General features: G+C 46.3%; 1 protein-coding gene across 1 annotated transcript in view; it reads left to right on the top strand.

Annotated features, from left to right (window-relative positions):
* Positions 1 to 22,988, top strand: part of GPI (glucose-6-phosphate isomerase) — a 102,792-nt gene that overhangs the window by 3,008 nt on the left and 76,796 nt on the right. The window contains exon 2 of the mRNA XM_068119083.2: positions 20,206 to 20,296. Coding sequence (XP_067975184.1) covers positions 20,206 to 20,296 — 91 coding nt within the window. The remainder of the gene's footprint in view (positions 1 to 20,205; positions 20,297 to 22,988) is intronic.

Raw genomic sequence — 22,988 nt, forward strand, 5'->3', positions numbered from 1 at the left:
GAGGAAAGGACGGAGTCCAGGAGCAGCTGGGTACGACTGGGTACGGTGGGTACAGAGAGGGATGGGTTTGGGACACAAGATTTAGAGGCAAACACAGAGTTGAGGCATTCAGCTTTTTCACGTGCGGAGTCTGCCGTGTGGCCATTTGAGGTGAGGGAGGGGATGGAGGGGGAACAAACACCAGAAACAGATTTGACCAGACGCCACCAGGATTTGGAAGAGGGAGACAGATAAGAGAGTTCGGTCCTGAGAACGGAGAGATATTGTTTCCTGGCTCTCCTGAGGGTGGACACACACTTGTTTCGGGCTTTGTGAAAGGAAATGAGATTTCCTTCCGTTGGATTTGCTTTCCAGGAGACGAAAGCAAGTTGTTTCTGGGCAATAGCCTCACCACAAGATTCCGTGTACCATGGACGGGAGGAAGGGTATGACAACAGAAGACGAGATGGGATAAATCTGTGCATGAGAGAGAGCAGTTTGCTTTGGAAGAATTCCCAGGAAGAATTTATGTCAGAGGCAGTAGAGATGGGAGACCAGTCCAGATGATTGATGGCTGCTTGAAGACCGTGCCAGTTGGCCTGAGTGAAATGCCAGACTTGTCGACGCTGAGGAGGCTCTCTGAGAATGGTCAGAGAGATGTCCACTTTAACAAGCACATGATCAGAAGAGCCGATTGGAGCAGAAGAAGAGCAGCAGACATTTTCAGGGAAGTTAGTCATAACCAAGTCCAAAAGAGAAGATGCTCCGTTGACTGAAATCCGGGTCGGGAAATTGACAGATTGTGTCAGTCCCAGTGAGTCACAGAAGTCCTTTGCTGAAGAGCCATGGCTGGTGAGAGAGGTACCCACACCCAGCCAACTGGCATGGTGACAGTTGAAATCACCACATATGAGGAAGAGAGAGTAGGGATGGGTAGATAGAAGTTGGTCCATATTCTCAGACAGCGAGATGTAGATGGAGTCATCACTGTTTGGTGTACGGTACAACACACATATGAACAAAAGGTGGGAGTGAAGGGGAAGCCGTAGCCAAAGGTATTCCTGGGGGTGAGGTGGAGAGAGGGCAGTGCAGGGCGAGTGAGGAAGAGTTTTTTATAAAGATATAGCAACCCCACCTCCAGGACGAGGCTCAGGTCTATCATACCGTAGGAGGGAGTAACCTGGGAGAGATACCAAGGAATCAGAGACATCATGAAGGAGGAAAGTTTCTGTTAAGCAGATCACGTCTGGTTTGTCAGAAGCAACCTGTATGGAGAGATCAGACAAGTTTGAGCGAAGGCCCCAGATGTTTGAGGTCCATACTGTTAAGGAAGAGGAAGGGGGAGCATCGGATACAGAACGGGGGGGGGGGGGGGGAGTGGTAGGGTAAGATGTGGAAGAGGAGGAAGAGGTAGGGAGAGCTGTTCAAGGTGTGTCAGAGATTACAGAATAGCTTGGAGAAGGAAAAATGGGGCGGACAAAAGGTTTGATGGTGATTGGGAGAGGCGCAGTGAGGTGTTATTTGATGAGGGGGAAAAGCGAGGCAGAAGGTTGAGGGAGATGAAGGTGAAAGTTGGAAGGGGGAAGAAGCAGGGAGGACGCTTTGAGGAGGAGGGGTGAAAGGGGAGTCTAGGAGGGGAGGAGCGAGGCAGAGGCTCGGAGGGGAGGGGTGTGGGGGGAGATTTGAAAGGAATGGGTGATTGGGAAGATTTGGAGGGGAGGGGCAAGGGGGAAGATTTGAAAGAGATGGGTGATGGGGATGATTTGGAGGGGAGGGGCAAGGGGGTAGATGTAGAGGGGAGGGGTGATGGGAAATGGGGTTTTGGGGTGATGGGATTTTGAAAAGTGTACGATTAATGGGAAACGAACATTTATTGCAAAATGAGTTTCTTGAGACATTCGAGTCAAAAATACCTTTGAGGACGCTGGAGGGAGGATGGAGTGCTGGAGAGTTTAGGGAATGAATGAAAGATGCACTATAAGAGATGGAATTTTTATTTGGAATGAATAGATTTGGTGAGCAAGTCGAAAGCATCCTTTTATAGAAGAAGAAGAAAAAGGTGTTATAGATTATGACAGAATACAGGTCTTCAGGGGACAGATTAGACATTTTTTAACAACGTGATCAGTGATCACAAACAACGTGGTCGAAGAACGAACGAACAGATCAGAACGAATAATCGAATAAGAACAGAAGGAAATGTTTTTTGGGGTTTTTTTTGTTTTTTTTTGAGATTTTAAAACCAGGAAGTATGGGGTGAAAAGACCGTGAAAAACAGAGACCGGAAAGTAATTGCAGCGCGATCGGAGAACCGCTGAGACAAAAACAAAGCCTCAAGCCAGGGTCGGACACGGTAAGTACTGCACTTAGGCCTCAGAATACGCGATACGAAAGACCGACGATTCTGTACACAGGTATGAAAAACCAACACCAAGAATACTATTAAAGACACCCCAATAGGTACATACACCGAGAGAAAGATACAGTTTCGACAAAAACACAATTGTGAAAAGTTACTTAACTTCGAAAGCGCACGCGCATGGACAGCTTTGAAGAGACGAGACCTCCAAGCTTGCGCATGCGCAGAGAAGACCGGGATTGGGATGGGATGTGGGAAGAAGAATGCAGGCATTGGGATGGGATGTGGGAAGAAGAATGCAGGCATTGGGATCGGATGTGGGAAGAAGAATGCCAGGCATTGGGATGGGATGTGGGAAGAATGCCAGGCATTGGGATGGGATGTGGGAGGAATGCCAGGCATTGGGATGGGATGTGGGAAGAATGCCAGGCATTGGGATGGGATGTGGGAAGAATGCCAGGCATTGGGATGGGATGTGGGAAGAATGCCAGGCATTGGGATGGGTTGTGGGAAGAATGCCAGGCATTGGGATGGGATGTGGGAAGAAGAATGCCAGGCATTGTGATGGGATGTGGGAAGAAGGATGCCAGGCATTGGGATGGCATGTGGGAAGAAGAATGCCAGGCATTGGGATGGGATGTGGGAAGAAGAATGCCAGGCATTGGGATGGGATGTGGGAAGAAGAATGCCAGGCATTGGGATGGGATGTGGGAAGAAGAATCTCAGGCATTGGGATGGCATGTGGGAAGAAGAATGCCAGGCATTGGGATGGGATGTGGGAAGAAGAATGCCAGGCATTGGGATGGCATGTGGGAAGAAGAATGCCAGGCATTGGGATGGCATGTGGGAAGAATAATGCCAGGCATTGGGATGGCATGTGGGAAGAAGAATGCCAGGCATTGGGATGGGATGTGGGAAGAAGAATGCCAGGCATTGGGATGGGATGTGGGAAGAAGAATGCCAGGCATTGGGATGGGATGTGGGAAGAAGAAAGCCAGGCATTGGGATGGCATGTGGGAAGAAGAATGCCAGGCATTGGGATGGGATGTGGGAAGAAGAATGCCAGGCATTGGCATGGCATGTGGGAAGAAGAATGCCAGGCATTGGGATGGCATGTGGGAAGAAGAATGCCAGGCATTGGGATGGCATGTGGGAAGAAGAATGCCAGGCATTGGGATGGGATGTGGGAAGAATGCCAAGCATTGGGATGGGTTGTGGGAAGAATGCCAGGCATTGGGATGGGATGTGGGAAGAAGAATGCCAGGCATTGGGATGGCATGTGGGAAGAAGAATGCCAGGCATTGGGATGGCATGTGAGAAGAAGAATGCCAGGCATTGGGATGGCATGTGGGAAGAATGCCAGGCATTGGATGGCATGTGGGAAGAATGCCAGACATTGGGATGGCATGTGGGAAGAATGCCAGGCATTGGGATGGCATGTGGGAAGAAGAATGCCAGGCATTGGGATGGCATTTGGGAAGAAGAATGCCGGGCATTGGGATGGCATGTAGGAAGAAGTCCAATCAATATTTGGGATCACACAGCACAATTGTAAGCTAATAAAAATATTTGCAATCATACAGCACAATTGTAAGCTAATAACAATATTTGCAATCATACAGCACAATTGTAAGTTAATAATAATATTTGGGATCATACAGCACAATTGTAAGTTAATAATAATATTTGGGATCATACAGCACAATTGTAAGCTAATAACAATATTTGCAATCATACAGCACAATTGTAAGTTAATAATAATATTTGGGATCATACAGCACAATTGTAAACTAATAACAATATTTGCGATCATGCAGCACAATTGTAAGTTAATAACAATATTTGGGATCATACAGCACAATTGTAAGCTAATAACAATATTTGCGATCATACAGCACAATTGTAAGTTAATAACATTTGGGATCATACAGCACAATTGTAAGCTAATAATATTTGTGATCATACAGCACAATTGTAAGCTAATAATATTTGGGATCACACAGCACAATTGCAAGTTAATAATAACATTTGGGATCATACAGCACAATTGTAAGCTAATAACAATATTTGGGATCATACAGCACAATTGTAAGTTAATAATATTTGGGATCATACAGCACAATTGTAAGCTAATAATATTTGGGATCATACAGCACAATTGTAAGCTAATAACAATATTTGGGATCATACAGCACAATTGTAAGTTAATAATATTTGGGATCATACAGCACAATTGTAAGCTAATAATATTTGCGATCATGCAGCACAATTGTAAGCTAATAACAATATTTGTGATCATACAGCACAATTGTAAGTTAATAATAATATTTGGGATCATACAGCACTACATGTGGGCAGGGTACAGCCCGAAGTGGAGATCGGTTTCTGAGGTTTGGGACATGGAATGTAGGGACAATGACAGGGAGATCAGGAGAAGTGGTGGAAGTATTGGTCAGAAGAAGAGTGGACATATGTTGTGTGCAAGAGACGAGATGGAAGGGAAGTGGTGTGAGAATGGTGAAGGGTAGGCAGGGACAGAAATACAAGTTTGTGTGGCAAGGGTGCCCGGAGGGCGTGAATGGTGTTGGTGTCCTGTTTTCTGAGGAGTTTGTAGACAGTGTGGTGAGTGTGACTAGAGTGAGTGATAGGTTGATGATGGTGAAAATGATGATTGGAAAGCTCTTGGTGAACGTCATCTCGGGATATGCTCCGCAGGTTGGTCGAAGCGATGAAGAGGACAAGTTCTGGTGTGCGATAGAGAAGCTGATGGAAAACGTGAAAGATGAGGAAGTTGTTGTGGTGGGAGGAGACCTAAATGGACATGTGGGAAGGAGTATGGATGGTTTTGACGGAGTTCATGGGGGTTATGGATATGGTGTGAGAAATGGAGAAGGTGAAAGGATTTTGGAGTTTGCTGATGGAGCTGATTTGTTGATTTGTAATACTCAGTTCCAGAAAGAGGATAATAAGCTTGTTACATACACGTCAGGTGGGTCGACGACAACCGTTGACTACCTGATGGTGCGTAGGCGAGATAGGGGGCACCTCCGGGACACAAAGGTGATCCCGGGGGAGGAGGCTGTTTCACAGCACCACTTGGTTGTCTGCGACGTAAGGGTGAAAGGTGCGAGGAGAGCTCGGCGGGTGAAGTACCAACCGAGAATGAAGGTGTGGAGGTTGAAAGAGGTGACAGTAAGGGAGGCATTAAAAGAGGCTGAGTAGGGTCCAGGATGATGTGGTTGAGCTTGAAAGTGGTTGGATGTCAATGAAAGCTATCTGTTGGGAGCCGTTGGTGAGGTATGTGGATGGACAAAAGGACCACCGAGGCACTCGGAAACATGGTGGTGGGATGATGAAGTTGGAAAGAGGATTGACGAGAAGAGGAAGAAGTTCAAGGAGTGGCAGAAGGCGAAGGGTACGGGAGCAGAAACAGCAGAGCATGAAAGTTATAAGGCAGCCAGGAAGGCTGCAAAGAAAGAGGTAGCAAAGGCGCAGCAGGCATGTAGGAAAATGTTCGGAGAACGCTTGGATTCGGAAGAGGGTCAGAAAGCAGTATTCAGGATTGCAAAGCAGATAGCGAAAGAGAGGTGTGATGTGATGGGGGTGAGTTGCTTGAAGGATGAAGTGGGACAAATCGTTGTCGACCCAGATGGAATTAAAGGAAGATGGAAAAGATATATGGAAATGCTGTTGAATACAGAGAATGAATGGGATGGCAACATAGAGAGTAACCCAGTTTTAGGACCGGCAGAGAAGATAACTGAGAAGGAAGTTGAGGAAGCGATAAAAGCAATGAAGGGTAGAAAAGCGGGAGGGCCGACGAGAGTTGTGGGAGATATGTTGAAGGCAGCAGGAAGTTGGGGTGTGAAGAGAATGACAGAGATCTGTAATCTGGTGGTGAAAGAAGGCCGCATTCCAGTGGTTTGGGAACTGAGTACCCTCGTCCCTCTATACAAGGGGAAAGGTGACCCTCTGGAGTGTGGCTCGTACCGAGCGATTAGGTTATTGGAGCATGGAATGAAGGTATTGGAAAGGGTGTTGGAGAGGAGGATAAGGAAGAAAGTGAAGATCGACGAAATGCAGTTTGGATTCATGCCAGGAAGAGGAACGACAGATGCGCTTTTCATTGTGAGGCAGTTGCAGGAGAAGTACATGGAGAAGAGGAAGAAGTTGTTTCTTGGGTTTGTTGATCTGGAGAAATCTGGAGGGTAATGAACGTAGAGCAGCAACGAAGGCTGGAAAGGGTGGAAATGCGAATGGTTCGATGGATGTGCGGAGTATCGTTGAGGGAGAGGAAGACAAATGATGAATTGCGAAAGATGATGGGAATATTGCCTGTGATTGATGCTGTGAAGAGGAACAGGTTGAGATGGTTTGGTTATGCATTGAGGAAGGATGAAAGTGACTGGTTGAGAAGAGTGATGGTAGTTAATGTAGAAGGAAGTAGAGGACGGGGAAGACCGAGAAAGACTTGGCTAAAGATGGTGGAAGAAGAAATGCGGGCAAGGTGGTTAACAAGGAGAGATGCAGAAAATAGGGCAAAATGGAGAAGATTGTCATGGGGACCGCAAGGCTAACCCCCGCTCTAGCAGGGAACATGGCCTTAAAATGCATGTTGTTGTTGTTGGTGTTTGTTGTTGTTGTTGTTGTTTGTTGTTGTTGATCTGGAGAAAGCATTCGATCGGGTACCACGCAAAGTATTGACATGGGCATTGAGGAAGTTAGGAGTGGAGGAATGGTTGATCAGAGTAGTGATGGCAATGTACAAAAGAGCGTGCACAGCTGTAAGGACGAAGGACGGGAACAGTGGTGAGTTTGAGGTGAAGGTGGGAGTGCATCAGGGGTCGGTACCAAGTCCACAACTATTTGTAGCTGTGATGGAGGTGCTGGCTCAGAATGTAAAGGAGGGTTTACCGTGGGAGTTGTTGTATGCAGATGATCTGGTGTTGATTGCGGAAAGTATGGATGGACTGAAGGAAAAGATGAACACGTGGAAGGAATGTATGGAGACAAAAGGTCTGAAGGTGAATATCGGAAAGACGAAGGTGATGGCAAGTGGTAAAGCATGTGGTGAGGTGGAAAGAACTGGGAAGTGGCCCTGTGCTGTGTGTAGGAAGGGTGTCGGAGTGAACTCCATTCAATGTACAATGTGCGCTGAGTGGGTTCATCAAAAATGTAGTGGTCTGAGAGGGTCATTAACCAGTGTGGCAGCTACATTCAAATGTAAGGTGTGCACAGAGGGAGCTGCAGATGGAGGAAATGTTGAGTTGGATCTTGGAGACGGCGTGAAGCTGGAAGGTGTGAAAACATTTTGCTACCTCGGAGACATGCTGAATGGAGAAGGTGGATCAGACTCGGCAACGGTTGCTCGAGTGAGATGTGCATGGAAGAAGTTTCGGGAATTGAGTGGCGTGCTGATGATGAGGGGAGTGTCGTTGAAGCTGAAGGGAAAGGTGTATGCTGCATGTGTGAGAAGTGTTATGATTTATGGGAGCGAGACATGGGTAATGAACGTAGAGCAGCACCGAAGGCTGGAAAGGGTGGAAATGCGAATTGTTCGGTAGATGTGCGGAGTATCGTTGAGAGAGAGCAAGACAAATGATGAATTGCGAAAGATGATGGGAATAGAGCCTGTGATTGATGCTGTGAAGAGGAACAGGTTGAGATGGTTTGGTCATGTGTTGAGGAAGGATGAAAGTGACTGGTTGAGAAGAGTGATGGAAATGAATGTAGAAGGAAGTAGAGGACGGGGAAGACCGAGAAAGACTTGGCTAAAGATGGTGGAAGAAGAAATGCGGGCAAGGGGGTTAGCAAGGAAAGATGCAGAAAATAGGGCAAGATGGAGAAGATTGTCATGGGGACCGCAAGGCTAACCCCCGCTCTCGCAGGGAAAATGGCCTTTAAAATGCTTGTTGTGTTGTTGTATACAGCATAATTGCAAGTTAATAATAACATTTGGGATCATACAGCACAATTGTAAGCTAATAATATTTGTGATCATACAGCACAATTGTGAGCTTATAATATTTGGGATCATGCAGCACAATTGTAAGGTAATAATTAGTGTGCCAATTATTTAAAAGTAAATAAAATATTGAAAGTCACTGGAGTGTCGTCTGACTTGTAAGCCTGGTGTGTTTGACCTTGCCGTAGGTGTTTCCCAACATGTCCGTCTCCAGTGTTGTATTCCGAACCAGGTGCGGTGTTTTGTGTAAGCAATCCCAGTGATGAACGTTGCACAAGTCAAGAGGCATCGTGGTGATTACACCTGAACCTGTTTTTCTGTTTCCTGCACTCCCAGCCATCCCACTCTCACCTGCCCATTATAGTCACTTTACCCGAGACCTTTTCGCTGCATTTGCATTTCGAGATTTGCAGCGAATATAAAAATTTGTTTGAATGACGTAACCCTCATCTCAAGTATCATTTAATTGCGAGTTAGAAATTCAAATCAACAACCCTCAATGTAAATGAACTTCAGCGCATCACGGATTAATCCTGACCAAAGAAACCGAGAGCGTTTTCTTCTTCCCTTCTTCTTCTTCCCTTAATCCTGAAGCTGCCCCTTCCCCTGGTGGGTAGAGCCACTTATAGCAAAACGCACTCCTGAGATTGAGGTCATCTCGTGAAGCCTAAGATGGCTACGTGGTATTGGTTACACCGTGCCCACCCCGTGCCCGACCTCCCTTTTCCTCGCGCTGTGTGTTGTCATAATGCCAGATCCTCCTTGTGACCCTATGGGTTGTTTTCTCATTATATGAGCCAATACTTGTGTTGTGTCGGATATTAACAAAGACACCTGTTGCTTGAAACCTTGTTTGAAAACCTTGGCACCTGCTGCTTGAGAAGCTAAGTGTTCAGAAAATTCGGAGTTTCCTTTCCTTACTCTCCTTCTTCCCTTCTTTCCTTTTTTGTCCATTTTATGTTGTCATTTACCCTTTCCTTTCTTTGCTTATACTCATATAACACTAGTAGGGCCTACCTTGTGTTGCCCGGTTGGGTGAGCTGTTCCCGGCGGGGATTTTGGGACGTGCTGCACATTGAAAAGCCATTATTCCTCTGCCAAAAAAGTCGCCGGAGGCATTATGTTTTGGGTTGTCCGTCCGGTCGCGATGGGTTTTTGTTCCCGTGATAACTCCAAGAAGGTGCACGTATGTATAATGATGAAAAGATGAACTGATTCGATTTTGGCCCCGAAGGTTAAAGGTCAGAGGTCCTGTGAGGTAAAAAGTGATACTTGAGAACAGCTGAAGAGATTTAAATCAAACTTGCTGCAATCTTATTATAATAGAGCAAACGTATATGGTTACGTATGTCGCTATGTTTATATGCGAAGAAAACGTCTTCTTCTTCAAATACAATTACCACCCTCTTAATTAACCCTCTTAATTGCGTTAAGACTGCTGAGACCCCTCAGACCTTTGAAGACCCCCAAAGACCCAAAATACCCTTCAAAGCCCTGAGGCTCAAAAAGACCCTGAGGCTCACGGAGACCCTTAAGACCCAAAAGCCTCTGAAGACACCAAAGACCGAAAAGACCCTAAAGACCCAAAACACCTCAAAGACCCAAAATACCCTTAAAGGCCCAGAGGATCCAAAAGATCCTGAAGACCCAAATGGCCCTGAAGACCCAAAACACCATGAAGACCCAAAAGACACCGAAATGGTCAAAGATGCCTACCCCTCTGAAGCGACGTGTGGTGAGGCGCGCAGAGCCACACTAGTTATGTATAATGATGCAATAACGTAGGTGGAGGCATATTGGTCGATATCGCGACATCCAAGAGTGCCGTTCTAGTTGATGTTGCCCTCATGGTGGTTACCTTTTGCTTGTGGTCTTGTGACAGCACTACCTGACCCCACATCCCAAAATACACTTCATAGCACTTTTTGGAGGCCTAAAATCAAACATCAAGGCCAACGTGTGGTAGATTAAAACCTTGCCCATATTCTGAAATACCGACACAAAATTTGGACCCTCTCAGTGCTCCAGTTGGGCCATAAGAGAGTAATACACAAAAAACACACAAACTACGTATATATCACTCATAGAGCGACACTGACACCGCACGTCAAAAAGCAGAATGCCTCAACTCTGTTTGCCTCAAAATCTTGTTTCCCGAACCCATCCCTCTCTGTACCCACCTTACCCAGCCGAACCCAGCTGCACCTGGACTCTGTGTCCTCTCCTGACAAGCTGAAGAAGTTTGTCAATCCTTGACTCTGATTCTGCAACTGAACCAGACGGCATCAGCCCACGGGTCCTAAAATCCTGCTCTGCCACTCTATCTCACCCTCTCTCTGTTCTCTTCACCCTCTTTTGCTCAAGGTCATCTGCCATCTGTTTGGAAATCAGCCAACATCACCGCTTTACACAAAAAGATGCTGAAACAGATCCTTGCAACTACAGACCAATCAGCCTTCTCCCAATAATCGGCAAAGTCATGGAATCGATCATCGCTTCAGATATAAAATCCTTCCTCTTCTCCAATGGCTTGATCTCTGATCATCAATTTGGATTCAGACCAGGTCATTGTACTCTGGACATGCTGCTTCTGCTGTCTCAACAATGGATGGAGGTCCTTAATGCCAAACAGGAAATCAGAGATGTCTCCCTTTACATATCACGTGCCTTCGATACGGTCTGGCACCCCGCTCTGCTCACCAAACTCTCCTCCTATGGTATCCATGGAAATCTCCATGCATAGCTTGCGGACTTCCTCTCGAGTCGAAGTCAACGTGTGGCCCTGAATAGGTTTCTCTCATCTCCCCTTCCTGTTCAGGCAGGAGTTCCCCAAGCCAGTGTTCTGGGCCCTGTGCTTTTTCTCGTCTTCATCAATGATCTCTCTGACTCCCTGGAAAATCCTCTCTCTTTTTGCTGATGACTCCACTCTCTGCTGCTCCATTCCTCATCCCTCAGATCGGCAGTCTGAAGCATCCTCGCTCTCTGCAGACCAGGAAAAAAACCAGGCTGGTCAAAAGTGGATCATGTCTTTCAATACTGACAAATCTCATACTCTGTCTCTCCAAAAAGACCGACTGAACAACCCTTGGGGAAGTCGACTCTCTCAACAATCCTCTCCAAGAAGTTCTGTCACTCAAGATTTTGGGTCTCACTATCTGCCATGATCATTCCTGGGAAAACCACATTTCCAAGCTGGCCTCCAAAGCCAGTTGCTGACTGGGCATCGTCCGTTGTGCAAAGTCCTTCCTTAGCACACCTGAGCTCCTCACCACATACAAGGCTTTCATCCACAGCTCAATGGAATCGTGTTCTCCCCTCTGGGCCAGTGCTCCTGCCTCACATCTAGCTTGGCTTCACGCTGTAGAAACCAAAGCTGTCATTGGAATCTCTCGCGATGAAGCTAACTCCGAGGGCCTTTCACTCACTCACCACAGGCAGGTTGGTGGTCTTTCTGTCTTCTTCTGACTCCTCTCCGGCCTTGCTCCCCCAGCTCTGTCTGTGCTATGTCCCCCAAATACTCCAACAGGTCGCACAAGATCTTCCAGCAACCCTCTTCTGGTGAAACTGCCAAAATCAAGACTCTCTGCTCACCTTCACTCTTTCAATTCTCTTTTCTCCTGCCTTTGGAACAAACTCCCTCACTCTCTTCAATCCCTTTCCTCCCTCCAGGTCTTTAAAACAGCTGTTCACCACCATCTCTCATCTTCCCCCATCCAAAACCTTGATCTTTGCTACCCCTGTTAATTCACCCCAGATCCACTTTCTTGAAATACCAACTTCTCTTCTGGAAGTCCTTGCAGTGTCCATGTGTTTTATACCTATCCCCCCCCCCCCCTGCCCCTCCCCCTTCCCATGCCTCCACCCCCAAGCCCTCTCCCTCCCACAGATCTACCAATGTCCCTGTTCTCTACTGTTGTACTTGTGTGCTTCCCTCTCTCTCCCCATCTTGTCTCCCGCTCGCTTTATTATACGGTTTATGTGTCCGTTTGTTTTTTTGTGATCATTGTTGGCTCTCACACGAGCCTCGATCTTGTATTCAAAAATTTTTTTTTACAACGAGAAGTCTCAAACCTATCTGGCAGAGGGGGTGTGGAGCTGATGCATTAATCTGCAAAGTGGCACAATTAATCTTTCAGTGATGGTCTGATGTCGTTCATGTACAGTACGGTAGTAGACTGGCCAGATTTCTGAGAAATGTCAATGTTGGGTGCATTTTTGGGTAAAAGTTGGAAACCTCACTTTTTAACATAACTAGGGTATGCTGAATTCGATTAACCCGGTTCCCAAGTGGAATTTTGAGTTTTTGACCTAATTAGCATAAACAAAATGGCCGCCAAATTGCAATTTTAGGACAATTTCTTTGAACAAGCATTCATATATCATGTATATACATGCAGCTCTTTTACTTTAACTTTACAACTTTTACCTCAAAATGGACCTATAAGCTTATACATGGCCTTTTTCATAAATCCGTCTCGTCTATATTATGGTTGGCGACATATTGAAAGAGACATTCAAACTGATATTGAAATTGGACACAAAAAATGGGAAATGGTTTTAATAAGACAATGTTTCATACAACCATTTATTCTAAAATTAAGTATACATGTCCATGAAGCACACACATTCAGGAATGTCACACATGTTGTTTTGCCAAACTACATCAAATTCATTCAAGGGGTCTGATCATCACTCTGTTGCTGACAGGCACACATTGATGTTCACCTCAACTCTGAATAGCGACATTTGCAGTGTCGAGTCTTGCATTGCTTCTGGCATGGACAACAAATCATCTCGAGGAAACTTTCTGGGATTGGATTCAGTGACATCAGAATAGGCTCTAGTCCCTAATCACCACGCTTCCATCCCATTTCCACAGGGGCAGGAAGGTCAGGTATGGCAGAATGAGCATTTCTCCATACCATGATTTGATGGTGTACTCGCATCAAATGGAAATGAAGAGCATCACTTGTCGGTGACATTGCTTTGCAAATTTGCATTGCAAATGGCGATTACCACATAGAGCTACATGTATATTTATGATATATAAATGCTTGTCCCAATATATAAATAGGTCGTACCTGTTGTGAACTGCCAATGCAGAAGTGTGAACCATGGAGACAGCTGATATGTTGCTTTATATATTTATTTACTGACTTCAGTTGGGTATTTTTGGAATGGAGATTTGATTACAGCGAGGCAACATTTTCTTGTGGCTCACAGGGAATAACTACTGTGTTTTGTTGTGTGCTATAGGGTCACAGGAAGCCTGGTGTTGGCTTAGTGGTTAGGGTGCCGGCTTGGGATCCTAGGATCCTGGGTTCAAATCCCGGTTGATCGCTGAATTAACACCAGGGGGGTTGACTCAACCTGTCAACCTTCCGAGGTCGGCAAATTGAGTTCCAGTTCACTGGTAATTCCCTGTGTGTCGCAAGAGGCGACTAAGGGTTGGTGGCAGCAAGGGCATCCGGCCATAAAACATTGCTTCAAAAAGGGGACCATGGTGCCCGAAAAAGGCCAACCCCTGCTCTGTGGGGGAAAATGCCCTCGAAAGGTGTTCTATGGGCTCACAGGGAATACTGTGTTTTGTTGTTTGGTATTGGCTTACAGGTCTGTTTGTCACTCGCTTACCGGAAACAATTCCAAACCGAAACACTGAAGCAGAGAAGCACATGTTTAATAGCTTGGCAAGACTTGGCAAGCTGGATCAATGGCATACTTTTTTTTGGAGGGGTGGGGGGAGGGGGGAGGGGTGGTGGATTTTGCAAGTATCGTGCTCCACATGACGTCTTCTTGTTATTCTGTCTGTCACTCACCTACAGGTCACAATTTTCAACCGATCTTCACGAAACTTTAACAAATGCTAGATTTGGTCATAAGCAAGAAGCCTATTGTTTTTGGGGTCAAAAGGTCAATAGGTCAACATAGGACAAAGGTCACCAATTTTGTCAAATTTCTAAAATTCTCACTTTTCATCTGATTTACTTGAAATGTTAAGAGGATTTGCATATCTGGTCACTAAATTCAACCACCAACTATTTTTGAGGTCAACATAGGCCAAAACGTCGACATAGGCCAAATTTCTAAAATCCTCTTTTCATCCAATTAACTTGAAATCTGAAGAGGATTTGCATACTACGTCACTGAATTGAACCACCAATTATTTTTGAGGCATCGTCTGTCAACAACTTATTTTAGGGATTTTGCAAGTATCGTGCTATGCACGACATATTTCTTGTTTGTTTGTCCGGGCGTTATCTCAGCCATCTTTTAAGAGAGGAAGCTGAAATTTGGCACAATAGTGACCAAGTGATTTGGTTATAAAGGATATTTTTGATTTCTTCATTAATCAATTAATTTTTTCCGATTAATGACAAGTTTCAGAATGTTACAGCTTCGCATGTAACACTGGTGGTCAAGGTATGCTATGAGGCAATTGATTAATAGATTATTTTATGACTATTAGGCACCTATGACATCATCATTAACATATTTTATTCCCCATGGAGAGTTCTTTACAATGAGCCATGTCTCAATTTTTTCTATGCTGCACTTTCTGAGATATAGAGGTGCAAAGTTTTTCGGTTTTTCAAAGATGGCAGCTGAACACGTGACCTGTGACGTCATAATTATCATTAAAAAATTGTACAGGTGGAGTTGCACCTTTGGTGAAAATTTCCTGTCGATCGGACCAACAGTTGCAGAGAAAATCATATTTATTCTGTGCAGGCAGACACAGACAGACAAACGGACTCAAATGCAATACCCTCTCCTCAGGCGAGGGTAATGAAAAGCTTCTTTTCTTGATTGTATAAATGAGCTTTTCTTTTAATTGATAAGAAACGATGTTATAATGACCTTTGCTCGAGCTAACACAAGTTCTCCCAATTATATGCACTTTTTTTTTTTTTTTAAAGCAATCCTTGAGCTTCCTTGAGCTTCCTCGAGCTTCCTCTGTATGGCAGTTCCAGAAGGGTTTTTTTTTTTGTGTTTCCGGTGTTGAGACTCGTTGAGCTGGAACACAGAATGGACCAGGCCACAATAGAATGAAAAGAATAGTAGAAAGAGGAGGGGGACACATCATCAGCAGGGTTTAGGGATGCAATAGAGGGAGATTTGTAGAAATGAGGCCAATGAGAGGACATGGCTGGGGTGAACAACATGGACACACCTGCAAACTCTCAATCACAGATGTGGAAGGGAAAAACTGGAGACCTGAAAGAGATGGGTGTCGGGAAGGTTAATGAGGGGGTGGGTGAGGGAGAGGTGTTGAAACGATCATATTTGTGGATGGGGTGGGTGACTGCTGTGACATACCACAGCTTTAGTAATAATATTAGCCCCCGTTGGACTTGGTCAAAAACGGGGGCTAATGAATTGGGTCTCGTCCATCTGTCCATGTGTGCATGCATCCGCAACCATATCTCGGAGATGTATGGACCGGTTATGTTCATATTTGGCACAAAGGCAATACATCGTATACATATGCAGATCATTTTGTTTCACGATGTGATCAAAGGTGGCAGACTGGCTGCCATTTTAGTTGTTTAAAAAACCCCGATGTTGAGCACGTCCTCAACCTTTTCTCGGACATGCATTTACCGATGCCATTCAAGCCTGCCAAACAGATAAAGAATGATTGCTTACATATGCCTGTCATTTTCTTTCGAGATCAGTTCCAAGATGGCCGACTGGCAGCCATTTTGTTACTTCTTTTTTTTTTTTGTATACAAGATCGAGGCTCGTGAAAGAGCTAACATTAATCACACAAAAAGTCAAACCGACGCATAAAACACAAAATAAGGGGAGCCGTGGACAAGATGGGGAGAGAGGGGGAAGGACACAAACACAACATTTGAGAGCAGCGACATCGAGAGAAATGTGGGAGGGAGAGGGCTTGGGGGGAGGTGGGAGAGGTATAAAACATATGGACACTGCAAGGGCTTCCAGGAAAGAAGTTGGAATTTCAAAAAATGTATCTGGGGTGAATTAGCGGGTGAAGAAAAGATCAAGGTTTTGGATGGGGGAAGATAAGAGATGGTGGTGAACAGCTGTTTTAAAGACCTAGAGGGAGGAGTGGGATTGAAGGGAGTGGGGGAGTTTGTTCCAGAGGCGGGAGAAAAGAGAAAAGAGGAAAGAAAGAGTGAAGGTGAGCAGAGAGTCGAGATTTTGGCAGTTTAACCATAAGAGGGTTGCTGGGAGGTCTTGTGCAACCTGTAGGAATATTTGGGGGACAGAGCACAGAGAGAGCTGGGGGGGCAAGGCCGGAGAGGAGTCTGTAGAAGACAAAGACCACCAACCTGCCTGCGGTGAGTGAGTGAAAGGCTTTCGGAGTTAGCTTCATCGCAAGAGATTCCAATGATTCTGAAAGCTTTGGTTTCAACAGCATGAAGCCGAGCTAGGTGTGAGGCAGGAGCACCGGCCCAGAGTGGGGAACAGTATTCCATTGAGCTGTGGATGAAAGCCTTGTATGTGGTGAGGAGCTCAGTTGTGCCAAGAAAGGACTTCGCACGACGGAGGATGCCCAGTCGGAAACTGGCTTTGGAGGCCAGCTTGGAAATGTGGTTTTCTCAAGAAAGATCATGGCAGATAGACCCAAAAGCTTGAGCGACAGAACTTCTTGGAGAGGATTGTTGAGAAAGTGGATTGGAGGGTTTTCCAGTCGGTCTTTTCGGAGAGACATCGTAAGAGTGAGATTTCTCAGGATTGAAAGACATGTTCCACTTGTTTGACCAGTTTGTCATTTTGTCCAGGTCTGCAGAGAGTGAGGAGGCTGCAGACTGCCGATCTGAGGGATGGGGAATGGAGCGGCAGAGAGTGGAGTCATCAGCAAAGAGATAGAGAGGATTTTCCAGAGAGTCGGAGAGATAAATTGATGAAGATCAGAAATAGCACATGACCCAAAGCACTGCCTTGGGGAACTCCAGCCAGAACAGGAAGGGGAGATGAGAGAAATCCATTCAGAGCCATACGTTGACTACGACCAGAGAGGAAGTCCGCAAGCCATGGAAGGAGATTTCCATGGATACCATCGGAGGAGAGTTTGGTGAGCAGAGCGGGGTACCAGACCGTATCGAAGGCACGTGATATGTCAAGGGAGACGGCTCTAATTTCCTGTTCGGCATTAAGGACCTCCATACATTGTTGAGACAGCAGAAGCAGCATGTCCAGAGTAGAATGACCTGGTCTGAATCCAAATTGATGATCGGAGATCAAGCCATTGGAGAAGAGGAAGGATTTGATATCCGAAGCAATGATGGATTCCATGACTTTGCTGATTAATTGGGAGCAGGCTGATTGGTCTGTCGTTGCAAGGATCTGTTTTTGCACATTTTTTGTGTAAAGCGGTGATGTTTGCTGATTTCCAAGATACTGGCAGATGACCTTGAGCAAAAGAGATGGTGAAAAGAACAGAGAGAGGGTGAGATAGAGCGGCAGAGCAGGATTTTAGGACCCGTGGACTTTAACGTGTTTCCAACACTGTTTCCAACACAAACACTTTAACGTGTTTCCAACCATGTCTTGAACATGCATGGGCCAATTTTCTTCAAACCTGGCACAAGCACAGCGCATGGCAGCGTATACATGCAGTCGTGCACCTCACTTCATTTTGCGATCTGACCAAAAATGGCGAACTGGTAGGCTGGCGGCCATTTTAGTTGTAAAAATAAACACCCGATGTTGACCACATCCTCAACCATTTCTCAGAGATGCATGTCCCGATCTTGTTTAAACTTTGCACACAGAAAATGAATGACGGGTTACATATGCACATGATTTTCTTTCGAGATCAGATTGAAGATGGCTGACTGGCGGCCATTTTGTAAACATGTCCCCTACCATTTCTTGACATGCATGGACCGATTTTGTTCAAACTTGGCACAAAGACAACACATGCGAGTATACATATGTAGAAGATTTTGTTTTGCAATCCGACCAAAGATGGTCGACTGATGGCCTTTAACTCCGTACAGCAAAACTACTAAAACCACGGCGGCTATGAGATTTTATGTCTTTTTCTTGCCGAGAGTGATTGTTGCTTTCTTATCATTTTGGAAGTGAGTTGGCTTTCTTTAAAAACAAAACAAAATTGAGAGGCTTGTTGTTTAATTAGCAATGCTATTTAAGTTGTACAAATGATATCTTCGAATAATTTGATCAGAGTTAATAGCAAATACCGTGCTAAGGAACTGGTCGTTTTATCACCCTTCCAAGTAAATCCAAATGACGCCGAATAGCTGCGATAATATCTTGTAATCCTGCATTTAGCACGGGCGGTAGTTTGAGCAGGATGCCGATCAGAACTGCCAGCAGCATTTCTTTGTTCCCCTTACCCCGCATCTCCTCACACTAACTTGTGGTCCAGGGCCTGTGAAGCCCCAGCCAGCTTCATCGATGTCGAATTACCTGATTTGTTAAAACCCCTTGTGCTGTCTCACTATTCTTTTCTTTTTCTTCAGGGAATTAAAAGGCAGCCACTTATTGATTGTGGATGATAATATGAAATTGTATTCAAACTGATTGACTCGTACATTTTGTGCCATCTTGTTTATGAGGTAGGAAACATCCCAAATTAAAACGGTTTTTCAATGTTGCTAAAAGCTAGAAGGAGGAAGAACGCACGCACGCGTACCCGGTCGGACCGCAGTGGCGCGCAACAAGTGGCACCATACTTTGGGAACCGTCCACTCGTTTATCAGGATGGCGAATGTGAAGTTTGCTCCAGTTTGTAAAATATTTGCTGTTTTACTCTAGTTAATGCAAGGATGTGGTGAAAATGAGGGATGAACCTTTCCAAAGTACCGCTGTATTTTGCTCTTGTTTAAATTGTATAAATTGGAATCCCGGGTGTGTTGCATGTTGGAATTTTGATTTGTATATTGAAAAGCGACTTTATCATTTTGTTTTCATGTTGTCTGGGTCTTGCATTTTTTTCCCCTATTTGGTGTTGCAATGTCACCAAATGATATTTCTACAAAAATCTTTCTATTTGGCACATTTTATTTGGTAGATATAGAATGCAATACATCGAATAAACACCCGAATCGACGTTCATCGTGATTAAACCACCGCAATAGGGGAAAAAAGGATGTTGGTTATTCATTTTGAAGAAGATTTAAGGGGAATATTGAGACGCGTGTTGGTTGGGAGGTGTGTACATTTTAGTCATGAGTGGGGATAAATATCTGGGTGGGGGGGGGGGGGGGGGTGCAGGGACAGAGAAGCGGAAGTAGGCCCATTCAGAGAGGTGTTGAGATTCTGTGGCTTAGAAAGCTTACCTTTGGCAATGATATTGTGAGGGCCTTCACAGCCTTTCGTGTGGAATCTATTGCATTCATTATAATTCAGACCTTTTGACTTGTTATTGAACATTATTGGGTAGTTTGTGGAAACCTGAATTACACTGGTCCACAAAATCGAACTTTTTTTGTCTCATCAAAGATGTAAACACACTTTTCTAGAACAGTTTTGCATGCTGATCCCAAATCTGTTTCGGTTTTTCTCTAGAACTTCTAATTTTCATGATGAGACCGCTCACTTTTGAGAAGTTATTGCCTTGGAAGGCCTTTCAAATATCACGAAAATTTATACGTGCGAGAGGAAACCAAAAACCAGATTTCGAATCGGCATCCTGGGAGCTATCGAGACCACCTCCAATTATATCTGATAAAATGACTCGTTGTCCAGCGTCGTTCTGTTTCCATATAATGAGGATGCACATGGAGTGCTTGGATATGTGAATGATTATCACCTGGAAAGTGGAACTTTTGTGAGCGTATTGTGTTGTGAGCCACTCTTTAACCACTTGCTATTAACTTTGACTTCATTGCTTGGCTCCTGGCACTGCAAATTATTCTTCTCTCGCCCTCCCCCTCGTCGCCCCTTACCTTCCCAAAATCAGCCGTGTATTGAAGACTGATGATGGAGATATCCTCCTTGACTTCTCAAAGAACTTGATTATGCAGGAAACTTTCGATCTACTCCTCAATCTGGTGAGCCTGTCATCTGGTGAGCCTGTCAATCTGGTGAGCCTGTCAATCTGGTGAGCCTGTCAATCTGGTGTGGCTGTCAATCTGGTGAGCCTGTCGATCTGGTGAGCCTGTCGATCTGGTGTGGCTGTCGATCTGGTGTGGCTGTCGATCTGGTGTGGCTGTCGATCTGGTGTGGCTGTCGATCTGGTGTGGCTGTCGATCTGGTGTGGCTGTCGATCTGGTGTGGCTGTCGATCTGGTGTGGCTGTCGATCTGGTGTGGCTGTCAATCTGGTGTGGCTGTCAATCTGGTGAGCCTGTCAATCTGTTGTGGCTGTCAATCTGGTGAGCCTGTCAATCTGGTGTGGCTGTCGATCTGGTGTGGCTATCGATCTGGTGAGCATGTCGATCTGGGGAGCCTGTCGATCTGGGGAGGCTGTCAATCTGGTGTGGCTGTCAATCTGGTGTGGCTGTCGATCTGGTGAGCCTGTCGATCTGGTGAGGCTGTCAATCTGGTGTGGCTGTCAATCTGGTGTGGCTGTCAATCTGGTGTGGCTGTCAATCTAGTGTGGCTGTCAATCTAGTGTGGCTGTCGATCTGGTGAGCCTGTCGATCTGGTGAGCCTGTCGATCTGGGGAGCCTGTCGATCTGGTGTGGCTGTCGATCTGGTGTGGCTGTCAATCTGGTGTGGCTGTCAATCTGGTGAGCCTGTCAATCTGGTGAGCCTGTCAATCTAGTGTGGCTGTCCATCTAGTGTGGCTGTCGATCTGGTGAGGCTGTCAATCTGGTGTGGCTGTCAATCTGGTGTGGCTGTCGATCTGTTGTGGCTGTCAATCTAGTGTGGCTGTCAATCTAGTGTGGCTGTCAATCTGGTGTGGCTGTCAATCTGGTGAGCCTGTCAATCTGGTGAGCCTGTCAATCTGGTGAGCCTGTCGATCTGGTGAGCCTGTCGATCTGGTGAGCCTGTCGATCTGGTGAGGCTGTCGATCTGGTGAGGCTGTCGATCTGGTGTGGCTGTCGATCTGGTGTGGCTGTCAATCTGTTGTGGCTGTCGATCTAGTGTGGCTGTCGATCTGGTGAGGCTGTCCATCTGGTGTGGCTGTCGATCTGGTGTGGCTGTCAATCTGTTGTGGCTGTCAATCTAGTGTGGCTGTCAATCTAGTGTGGCTGTCAATCTGGTGTGGCTGTCAATCTGGTGTGGCTGTCAATCTGTTGTGGCTGTCAATCTAGTGTGGCTGTCAATCTGGTGTGGCTGTCAATCTGGTGTGGCTGTCAATCTGTTGTGGCTGTCAATCTGGTGTGGCTGTCAATCTGGTGTGGCTGTCAATCTGGTGTGGCTGTCAATCTGGTGTGGCTGTCAATCTGTTGTGGCTGTCAATCTGTTGTGGCTGTCAATCTAGTGTGGCTGTCAATCTGGTGTGGCTGTCAATCTGGTGAGCCTGTCAATCTGGTGAGCCTGTCGATCTGGTGAGGCTGTCGATCTGGTGAGGCTGTCGATCTGGTGAGCCTGTCAATCTGGTGAGCCTGTCAATCTGGTGTGGCTGTCAATCTGGTGTGGCTGTCAATCTGGTGTGGCTGTCAATCTGGTGTGGCTGTCAATCTGTTGTGGCTGTCAATCTGGTGTGGCTGTCAATCTGGTGTGGCTGTCAATCTGGTGTGGCTGTCAATCTGGTGTGGCTGTCAATCTGGTGTGGCTGTCAATCTGGTGTGGCTGTCAATCTGTTGTGGCTGTCAATCTGTTGTGGCTGTCGATCTGGTGTGGCTGTCGATCTGGTGTGGCTGTCGATCTGGTGTGGCTGTCGATCTGGTGTGGCTGTCGATCTGGTGTGGCTGTCGATCTGGTGTGGCTGTCGATCTGGTGTGGCTGTCAATCTGGTGTGGCTGTCAATCTGTTGTGGCTGTCAATCTGGTGTGGCTGTCAATCTGTTGTGGCTGTCAATCTGGTGTGGCTGTCAATCTGGTGTGGCTGTCAATCTGGTGTGGCTGTCAATCTGTTGTGGCTGTCAATCTAGTGTGGCTGTCAATCTGGTGAGCCTGTCAATCTGGTGAGCCTGTCAATCTGGTGAGCCTGTCGATCTGGTGAGCCTGTCAATCTGGTGTGGCTGTCAATCTGGTGAGCCTGTCAATCTGTTGTGGCTGTCGATCTGGTGTGGCTGTCCATCTGGTGAGCCTGTCGATCTGGTGAGCCTGTCGATCTGGTGAGCCTGTCAATCTGGTGAGCCTGTCAATCTGGTGAGCCTGTCAATCTGGTGTGGCTGTCAATCTGGTGTGGCTGTCAATCTGGTGTGGCTGTCAATCTGGTGTGGCTGTCAATCTGGTGTGGCTGTCAATCTGGTGTGGCTGTCAATCTGGTGTGGCTGTCAATCTGGTGAGCCTGTCAATCTGTTGTGGCTGTCAATCTGGTGAGCCTGTCGGTCTGGTGTGGCCGTCGGTCTGGTGTGGCCGTCGGTCTGGTGTGGCCGTCGGTCTGGTGTGGCCGTCGGTCTGGTGTGGCCGTCGGTCTGGTGTGGCCGTCGGTCTGGTGTGGCCGTCGGTCTGGTGTGGCCGTCGGTCTGGTGTGGCCGTCGGTCTGGTGTGGCAGTCGGTCTGGTGTGGCCGTCAATCTGGGTGTGCCCGCCATGCTGGTGTGGCCGCCCATGTGGTGTCGCTATCAATCTGGTGTGGTTGTTATGTTCAACATCTTTCCCTCTGCCACCAAAGGTGCATGGACGTTAT

This window comes from Myxine glutinosa, chromosome 6 (genome assembly GCF_964187855.1).
Source record: "Myxine glutinosa chromosome 6, kmMyxGlut1.1, whole genome shotgun sequence".
Lineage (NCBI taxonomy): Eukaryota > Metazoa > Chordata > Myxini > Myxiniformes > Myxinidae > Myxine > Myxine glutinosa.